Consider the following 10,285-nt stretch of genomic DNA (forward strand, 5'->3'; position numbering starts at 1 on the left):
AATCTCTTCCAACGTGAAAAATCCGAGAAAGGTGTTGAAAGAGCTGAAATTCCTTCAATTCCTTCCCTGAAGGCTATAGAGCCTTTCGGCCATCTTTCCCCCGCTATGGCCATTTTAGGAGCTCCGAGTGTTTTCGAGTGGGAATAAAGTCTGAACTTGTTCCAACCATTGGAGTCTAAAACTATCTTGTTCCTGACCCATAACTAGCCAGCCAATCAACCAAATTACAGTCACATTACCGTACACAACAATGCGGCAGCTACGAGGAGATATTAGCTATGCAAAAAATGATGATCGGGTCGGTCACAAATGGAACGCACGCACTAATAGCTTGTCCTGCAATGGAATTCACTGTTTCCCGCTTTATCTGCTGAAAAACTCGGGCCACGGCAGTCGCCACGATCTGATCCAACAGGTCCTGATTTATAGCAATGTCGACAAGCAACAAGCGTCCAAATGCACCAGGTTGGGCCCTCGAATCCCAGCCCATCGGATCCCAAACAAACATAGCCCAGGTATCACCCTGTTCGTCTCTCAAGACCTGGATTGGCAGACCAGGGCGATCCCCACGTTTTTCTCCCTGCCAGATATAGTCCCGTCCGTCAATATGTACGCTTTGCTCTGACGAAAGGACCTCTTTGCCGGCGGGGACGCGGACGATTGCCGCTTCAAGGCTTGGGTAGGTGATGACGGCGGCGCTACGTGGTCCCGACCTCGAGGACGGAAGACGAATATGGGCTACAACGGGCCCGTCTTTGCTCTCGCGATAGACGGTAAGGTCCGAGGCCGAGGAGAAGGTCGTTTTTGCATCCGTAACGAAGTATGTTGGGCGGTCGGCATTCTCCGAGTATATTTCGACCTCTGTCTTTGTGGTTCCTTTGGAGAAGGCGTGATATGTTTGGCCAATGGAGAAGTCAGAGTCCACGACTGGGGTGCTAGTGACCGTCGCTGTGCCTTCAGTGGCTTTATCCATAGCTTTTCTAGTCGAAGCTTCGAAGGACGCCATAAATGAGTACAAGTGGTGTCCATCTTATCTTTCAGGTAATCAGGGTTGGGCTGTCCCTTTTAGTAGAAAGAAGCGTCTGGTGTGGAGGGGCAGGACTGGACAAAATCAATCGCATCTCGTATTCACTAGCCTGCGTGCCAACCAACGAATAGATTACATATCTCAACCCTATGCGTCGTATGTCCATCCTTGTCTCGCTTAACCCAGATTGCGGTGGCGATGGTCACCTCTACCCAATGAACGCATTCCACGCAGTAGTTCTTGTGGACACCACACGATGCCGCCTAAACTCGGCCCCCGATCGTCAAGCGGTACATAGCCCTAATACCTTGTTAACCCGGAAAGCGGTACGCAGAAGTTTATACTCTAGAGGAAATTTCTGTGGTTTTCAGACAAAGAGGGCCAGTTTATCCAGGAGGGTCTTGGGGGTAAAGTAATAAGCTAATTCTCTCTTTCTCTCTCTCCTTTTCCGCAGAAGTCCCCGTCAGCCGGCAGGGGGCAACGTAATAGTACGCTTACTATTATGGAGGGATGATCAAGGCCTTTAGAAAGGGGGAAATAGGGGTTTGGAGGGTGATAATGTTCCAAAGACATGGATGGACTGTAGAGCCAGACTAGCATCAGCGGAGGAGATAAAATGGAGAAGAAAAGGTGCAACAAAAATAAAGAATGAACTCCTTCACTTTATAGCATTGACGAACAGACGATTTCACCGGCAAGCTGAATAATCCGACTTGGGGATGGCGATGGAATCCGCTGTTTTGAGGGCAGAGGTTCTGGACTCGGGGCTCTTTTGCCCGTCTGGGAAGGAAAGTCGTGTAGAATGGGGAGATACAACACGGGAGAACAGTGGGAACAGATCTTGTTTGGTTGAAGATTGGGCCACGAGGTCATGCAACAATGGCGCGGGTTCATAAGCCGCGAGGATTATTTAAGAAAGCGACCACGAGTGGGTCGGGGTTGCACACGAAACCCATACGATCCTGCTCAACGTCTTTAGAAGGTCTTGATACAATCATGGTGCGTAAACCTTGGATCAGATCCTGTATCGTGTAGCAGCAGGTGATTGCGGTTTTCTTGCTTTGCCTATGCATGTGTCATTGGTGACTATGATAGCCTTCAGCTCAAAGGTATGCTTCGGAAAGCCGATAGCTACCTACCATAAAGCTAAGTTCCTCAGCGAGACTCCGCTCTTGATAATAAATGTCCTTCGTCCGCAAACTCATCAGTAAAGTTTCCCAGCAAAATTCAACAACAAAGCTCCCTACCAAAGTACTCCACCGAAGACCTTGAAGCTTTCTCCACCAGTAATAGCAACAAAAGCAGGACTCGTAAGATGGTTTGCCAATTCACTTGTTAGCAGTAGTGGTGGAAGGAAAAAATACTGCTCCTTGCCGCTCTGGCTACCCATCAAACTCAATTGGCTTGACTGAATCCTGCAACATCCACCACCCCGATCTGGGTTGAACTGTTGTCAGACCCTCTCCACCACCGGCCGCTGTGGCGGTCATTCCCACTGAGCCTGCCACCATCGTAGTTTTATATACAAGTTCAGCGGCATCGTCTCGAATGATAACAGGAACCGACACGACCCCATTCGGAATTCCACTGCGGCGGATTATCGGATAAGCAGTATTGTCCAAGACCAGTCGTTTACGATCGGCGAGTGGAACCATACTTCTACCTCCCTGAAGAGCCTCGTCCGAGTAATTCATCATGCGAGTGCCATCCTCGGACCAGAAGCAGAACGCTGTGATCCAACCGGACATGGTCTCGATTTCCAAAGAGCCATCCTGGCCAGCAGAGTGACAGGCTCGGAGCCAGAAATCTTTCACCTGCTGCGAGTCTGGCTGATCGAAAGATTTTACCATAAGCTTGATGATAGGTATGAGTAGCAGACTCCACTCTGTAGGCTGGCTGCCATACTTCGGTAGCTTTCGGACTCTGCGCAAGATCTCCTCCCAGTCGGCCCTCTCACCCAGAAGTGTAACTGACGGAAATCCACAACCACACATAAAACTGTATTCAAAGTATTTCTGCAACGTACCCATCATGACTACGGAGGCGACTGACTTATCGTTGTTGGTCGTGGTACTGAAGTTCGGAATGATCCAATTTCTGAGCTTGAGGTCCACAACGTTCTTCTCAATCAGGAGAGTCATCTCCTGCGCGAATTTGCCCATTTCAACATCCCAGATTGGATATGGACGAACATCGATGGAGAGCTTCTTTTTGCCTTCATGGTCAACGAAGTGTGCTCGTAACTGTTCCGCATTGGCGTTGACAAACATGCTGAACTGTGTGAGAATTGAAAGCCAGACGTCGTCGGGTCGCAAGACCAGATGAAGATCTTGCTGGAACGCGCGGATGATGCCGTTGACCATACCGTTACCATATGGGATGACCGCGGTAGCATGATCGAGGTCGCCAAATGACGACTGAATTATGGGTCGATTTTCTGGCTCTACTGTTTTGCCCGTCCTCCAATCGCTGCGCTGGTATGGGGGTGACCAGGCTTCAGATGTCTTCTTCAGTAATTCTTCTGCTGAGTGAGCCGTCATGTCGCTATTGCGCCCGACGAGCTCAGGTGATGGCTTGACAGTGACGGGCATCTTTGCAGCTGATGATGTTGATGAGGCTCTGCCGTTGCAACTGGTTTCGCTTGACTTGCAGAATATTGAGATTGAAGATTGAAGATTGGAAGGAATGTCTATGAGAAGAGATGAACATGTCTTGGTGGTCAATATCCATGCCAAGCAGGCAACAGAGCCAGGCAGAAATGAAACAGGAGGCAGGCTTGGCTAAAGTTGGTTGGACGAATGGGTGATCAATTGCAGCCACTCATTTTGCCTGCACGGTATGGTGACAGCATCTGAGACAACCGGCAAGGCTATTTGTTGGACCAAAAGGACTGCGGGTCTCTGAGGACCGTTATGTCTAATACTATTTGTGTGTCCAAGAATGATGAGATTAAACTCACCCTCAGCCTCAGTTCACTTTTCGGTTGGTTGGTGGGAAGGAGGTGTGGCCTCTAACGACCGCACGCAAAGCTAGATGGAAACTTCGTTATTACTCTTGTCTGAAAGATATGAATGGCTGATGTATTAGAGGGATGTTGATTTGGTTCGCGAAAAGTGCCGTGATATGTGGCATGGAGCTTAGACCCAGGCCACCAGGGGTCAGAGGGCCCGGAGCCCCCGAGGCCCAATACTACATAGACAGAACTGGTGGCCGTCTGGGCAAAATCAAAAGCGTCATAATGATTGGGCTGTTCTAGGCCGACTCTTACGCCTAGATGGTGCCATTTCTTGTGACAGATATGTAGGAGCCAAGAAGGCCACCAATTCTGTCTATGGGCCACAGCCCGGATTAAGCTAACGTGAACATTCATTTAGCATGTTGCACGCCTAATTGGAGTTCGAAGGCCCATCGGACGATGGGTGGCCCACTTGGCAAAGCACATGGCACCAAAACTGTTGGGAATCATCACTCATAACGAGGAAATCCATCACGCTTTTGCATTTCTGTTGAACGGCAGGAGCGCTCATTGGCCGCGTTTGATACACGTTATCCCTGCGTTTTTCTTGCTTTTGATTGGTCAATTTCTGCTGCAATTTCGCTATGCCGTACAGCAAATTTGTACTTATTTCTGCGCCCCGCACCTTTTTTTGAACGAACAGAGCCATTTCTTCTATCTGCTCCACAGTTTCTTATTCCACCCTTGGATGTACGTTGCCTGACTCGGAGACAAAGCATATCATAAGAGCTTCTTAATCATATGCTGTACTTGACTTTCTTAGTAAGCTGTACGTGAGGCATCTCAAATGCCTGGACGATAATATTTTGGATTCTCATCTTCCACAGTCGAGCCTGTGGTACAGTACTAGGTCAAAAGTATTGGACCAACCCCGCATTTTCACCCCACCAACATTTTCCACTCTTCCCATACAAATTACTACTGTACGCCCGGTATTTATTGGAATTCTATAAGAATCAATTAAATGGTACGTTAAAATCTGCTTTTTCGAATAGTACTAATTTCCTAAATAGGCGACTAGATATCAGAAGCGGGTGTACCATCCCTTGGCCCTGATCACTGCATTTATACAGGTATCCATGCTCTTGATCAAAGCATCAATAGCTTCTTGCCTAATGGCGTCCCAACTATCATGAATAGCTGTAAACAGACGTTGATACTCAGCCTTGAATTTGCCTATTTTGATTAAGTCAGGGTAGTTTTCATTGATTCATTGCTTGAGTTGCGCTCAGAGATGCTTAATTAGGTTCAGATCCAGACTATAAGGGGGCTATTCAAGCAGAGATATACCCTCCTCCTCTAACTAGGCCTTAACCTTTTTTGCAGTATGGATTCAGGCGTTATCTTACATAAAAATCTAGCTAGATTTATATAGTTAAAGGATTTGTTTATAGAGAATAGTAAGATAAGAATTAATAATATATTTTAACTTCTTTAAATTAGGATTATACTTTAAAAAAGTAATATTTAAATGCTTATTTTTATAAATTATAATATTAATATCTTTAGAAGTTTATACTCTACTAAGTTTTAAAGTCTTTTTTAAGAAAATATTTATTATTAAATATAATTTTATACTAATTATTTTATATTTAATTTTTTTATTTTAAATACTAAGTAAAGTATTTAGTAATTACTTTAAAAGTTAAAAAAAGTCTTTTTTTAGCAAGCTAATTAGTAATGCTCTTATCTTTAAGTATTTAATAAAGAGTACTTTTTAAAATAGATATCTTAAGGACAAGTTAAAGAGCTATATAAGTAATTCTTAAATTAGCTTAAATAATATATAAAACATCTTATTTTTAAACGTAATTTAATATAAGAGGTCTACTAAAACACAGCAAGCTATTACCTTTATTATAGAGTAGATTTCGTACAAGGGTATTGAAAACAGTAGATTTGCTGCAAGTAACTTTTTTACTAATTTCTGCATTTGACAGCCCCACAGCCTTGTAAGCTGAAATCTGACCGCGTTGAAATGGAGATAGCTCCTTGCCATAGCTCCTGTTGATTTCTAGAGGCGCCAAAGCCCTGCGTTGATTCATGGTGGTTGGTTGAAAAGGGTAGTAAAAAACGCGTGTTGGAAAAAAAGTGCGCGTTGATCCAATACTTTTGACGTGGTACTGTAGTTGCACTCTTCGTCAGGGTTCAATTTTATATATGTCCACTGCAGCAGCATGATTTGTCTCACTTGGGTGGAAGATGATAGCAGAAGACTAAATCCAGCAGTTACTCCAACCAAACACATCTGACCTTCCCAAGTCCAGGCCATAAGACATCAGAAGTAGCCAATTATCGGCTACGGCGATTTACAATATCCAGTGTAGCAATACCCACAATCCTCCCGACTGATCCCCTTGTTAACGTGCAAGTCATATTCGCGAGTCTTTTCAAGAGCGCAACAATGCCCACCCATGGCTTTGCTGGAAGCGGCACACGTCAGTTATGTCATTACAGAATGTTTTTGGTTTTGGCGGCTGGCTGACCAATTGTGAAAAGAATTTACGACCCTGAGCCTTCTTCCCTGACACTCATCCGTATTCTTGCAGTTGCCACTGCAGCCTCTGCACTTTTCGAGAATCTGGAAGAGGTCGCTCTCAGCTGGGTTGGTATTTTCTGCGTTGAGTGGTGTCGCTCCCACTACAACAAGGCTGGCATAGACGACGAGACTGGGGAAGTTGATCCTCATGATGGGAAAATTAGCTTCAAGCACAGGTCATGTTCGGCAAAACAATCTGTGCTCACGCTATGTAGAATGAGTTCTGCTCATTATATATTGTAAGGCCTCCTTGATAATTTTTTATTTGGATGTTCAAGCGTGTAGATGCACGTATTATCCTCAGCCGAAGGTATCTTAACCAACCAACCTGCTTCTGAGCCGAGTTCAGTATTTCACCATAAAAGTGTGTCCCCAATTGGGTGCAACCGACAAATTCGTATCGCATCGGCTGCACAGCGAAATGCGTCCTAATTACGTCTGGTCACCAGTTGTTCCGACCTTCACTCAACGCTTGATTTCTGCAGGTAGGTCTTTCTGTGCCACCGAGTATGCAGGCTGGGCATAGTCTACCTAAGCAGTCATCTCTTTCTCGTATTCGGGTGGGTTATGCCAATCGCTGTGTCGTAGGATGCCAATTGAGGGCGACCTTATATTGAAAGTATTGCTAATAGGGCCACCAAAGGGGTCGGAAAACCATGTTGGAAACCTTTACCCCAGATTTTCTCCAGGAAGGCGGCAACTGAGTTTTCAGACCCCACGGTGGCGCAATTTAATCCATACAACAGACATGATTCGCGAGGCCGAATCGGTTCCTTTTACGATGAAGAAAGTGACTAACTAGATCTCCGCTGGTCTGCCCAGATCTAGTAGCACGAACCGCCGAAGCTCTTATATGATGTCATATGATTTTGCTGCAGAATACCCTGAGAATTCATCGTATTTTCGGTTCCTGACGCAGCAGTACGGCCAGTATGCGGTGGGGGCCGAACTCTCATTAACGTTATACTCTGTATTCGATTAACAGTGGAGAGTTGGTGAGAATTTGAAATGATTACGGAGTACAGAGTACGTACAAATGAAAATAGGTGAGATTATGTAAATCAGAAAGCTATTGGTCCTACTTTCACGGTGTAGCAGTACCTTTGAAACATCTCTCCCTTGGCAAACCATGCCCCTTGTGCTCAATATTTTTGAACTTCGACCAAGAGCTCAACTCTTCAGCAAATCATTTTCCTTATCAAGGTCATGTAACACATGGGTTATGCTTCCATGAAAGACGCATACATTTCTTCATTCGATTCGCTCTTCTCCGGTAATCTGCAATGAAAATTACATGATATTTAGCGGGAGTATTCTTGCAGAAAGCGTTAAACAGGAGCCAGGCCACCGTTGCCAAAAATCTCGTGGTGAATGTACCTAGTTCGGCAATACGGTTTCCCTTTTAATTTTAATAAAAATGAGTAGTATAGACTGCTCAGAGTTGATTAGCTTGGTCTACCCTCTTTATATAGTGATTATAAGCATCTATAAAGATAGATATAAAAAGGATTTTCTGTGATTAATCCTTAAAAGACTCTTAAGTAATTCTAGCGTTTAAAGCTATTTTTTTTAGTCTTTTGTGTATTCAAAAGATTTTTGGTTTAATTTAATGACTAGTAGTCATCCCTAAATAGATAGAAGTTAGTGTTATATATATAAATAGATAGAAAATTCAAGAAAAATAAAAAAGTTTATTTAAATAAGTAATATAAAAGAGATAAAAACAAGATTAATAGTAGCTCATCCAAATTAAATACTAAAAAATTCAAAACAAAATTATATACAGGCACAAAATTTTCTGCATTTGAAAACATTTTTAACAGAATTTTAAAGAAAAGGCTTAAGCAGAAAAAATTCTAAAAAGGAAAGTAAAATCAAAAAAGCAAAAAGATTAAATTATTTATAACTTTATTAAATAAGATCAGAAGAACCTCAGACTAGTGTTACTCAAAAGCGCAAAATTTACGTAATATAATAGTGCTTTTTTTAGAATTAAAAAGGAAGAACTAAAATAAAAAAAATAACAAAAGACAAAAAGAAATATAGAACCTTACTTATAATTATATTAGAATCCTGCTATAATTAGTAACATATCCCCTCTATTATAGAGGCCTATAAAGAACTCTATACAAGGCCCCTATTCAACTTTTTTAACTATAAAAGATAAGGGGGTACTTAGAAGCTTTCTTTCAAACAGTATTAGTAATGTTATAGCATATGAACGCACTAGGCAATAACAGGCCTTAGAGGCTGCACAGACCCTGTGTAAAGAGACCTTAGAACTAATCAAGCCCAAGGGGCTTGGCGAAAGAACACACTCATGCGGAGACAACCTTGAGCAAGGTGTTTATAAAGAGGGACTGATGAGCAACGCTCACGAGCGCTCATGAGTAAGCAGCCATGAGCACAAATCTCTTAACCTATATAAGCACGCTCATTTCCAAGATAGTTTTATAATCTTTATAGTCAACTTATGTTATTAGCTTATACCTAAGTTAAAAACATCTTAGTATTATTTATTATACTTCCTATTTTACTTAACTAACTCTTTAGATCTAGCTTCTAGTTAAGATTTGTCTTAACTAATTAAGCCTTAGCACTTTAATTATTACTCTTTAGAATACTAAGTATAATTAAATAGATATTATATATATTACTTAAAGTATATATTATATTAGTTGCTTTAGGATCTATTACTATTATTAAGGGCTAAAGGAGAAACGTATAGTTCAAAGTTATATTATCAGATCTCTTTTATAAAGACTAAAAAAGACTTTAAGAATTTTTAAACTAATTAAGAATTAACTTCTTATTTTATATATAAGTAATAGATACAGATAAAAAGAAAGTACTATATATAGTTATCTTTCTTTAAGGAGCTATATATAATTAGTTTAAATCTTATCTTAAAGATAAGCTTAAAGAAGCATTAAAGGATTAAGAACTAAATACATAACAAATCTTTTATAGTTTTGCTAACTTTATAATTAAAAGATTAAATAAGTATATAAAGATGTAAACACAGTTAAAGAAGCCAAATAAAACCTACTACACATAAGGCAGAAAGAATCTATTATAGACTATGCTTTTAAGTTTTACTAAATCGCCTTAAGAGTTAATTAGGAGGATGTTATACTAGTAGCTATCTTTTATAAAGAATTAAAGAATTTAGTAAAAGATAATCTATCTAAGATTAATTAACTAAGTAAATTATTATTTTTAATTAAAATAGTAATCAAAATAAATGGAGCTAAAAGAAAAGTCATATTAATTTTCTAGTATAATATAAGGCAAACTCGTAATATCTAAAGTAGAGAACTCTAGGATATTACTCTGCAGGAAGAAATATACTAATAGACTTAGATGCAACTAAAAAAGGAAGAAGATAAAAGCTACTAAAAAAAATTAGGATAAAAAAAGTAAATAAAGAATTTCTAAGGATTAGTAGATAAAAAGACGCAAAAAAGGCTTATACCTACTTTACAGAAAACCTGATTATTTTGCTAAAGAATATAAGAACTCTAAGTAATAGTTAAGTATCATTAAAGGAACTTTAGAAGACAAAAGTTATAAGCCCTAAAGAAAGAATTAGGTAGACAAGAAATCTATAAAAAAGAAGGGCGACCCTAAGAAAGCACTATAGGGATAACTCAGAAGAAATATACTAGAAATACTATATAATTTGCTATTTTAGACTACTTAT

General features: G+C 41.1%; 2 protein-coding genes across 2 annotated transcripts; both read right to left on the bottom strand.

The window, feature by feature from the left end:
• Positions 1 to 259: 259 nt before the first annotated feature.
• EPUS_09403 (uncharacterized protein) lies at positions 260 to 1,006 on the bottom strand (the record flags this gene model as incomplete). Its single annotated transcript, XM_007803389.1, has 1 exon — positions 260 to 1,006. One exon carries the CDS (start codon positions 1,004 to 1,006, stop codon positions 260 to 262), a length of 747 nt encoding a protein of 248 aa, XP_007801580.1.
• A 1,403-nt stretch (positions 1,007 to 2,409) lies between these two features.
• Positions 2,410 to 3,618, bottom strand: EPUS_09404 (uncharacterized protein; the record flags this gene model as incomplete). Its single annotated transcript, XM_007803390.1, has 1 exon — positions 2,410 to 3,618. The coding sequence occupies one exon, from the start codon at positions 3,616 to 3,618 to the stop codon at positions 2,410 to 2,412; it is 1,209 nt and encodes a 402-aa protein (XP_007801581.1).
• Positions 3,619 to 10,285: the final 6,667 nt, after the last annotated feature.

Source organism: Endocarpon pusillum (assembly GCF_000464535.1).
Source record: "Endocarpon pusillum Z07020 unplaced genomic scaffold scaffold2183, whole genome shotgun sequence".
NCBI classification, from domain to species: Eukaryota; Fungi; Ascomycota; class Eurotiomycetes; order Verrucariales; family Verrucariaceae; genus Endocarpon; species Endocarpon pusillum.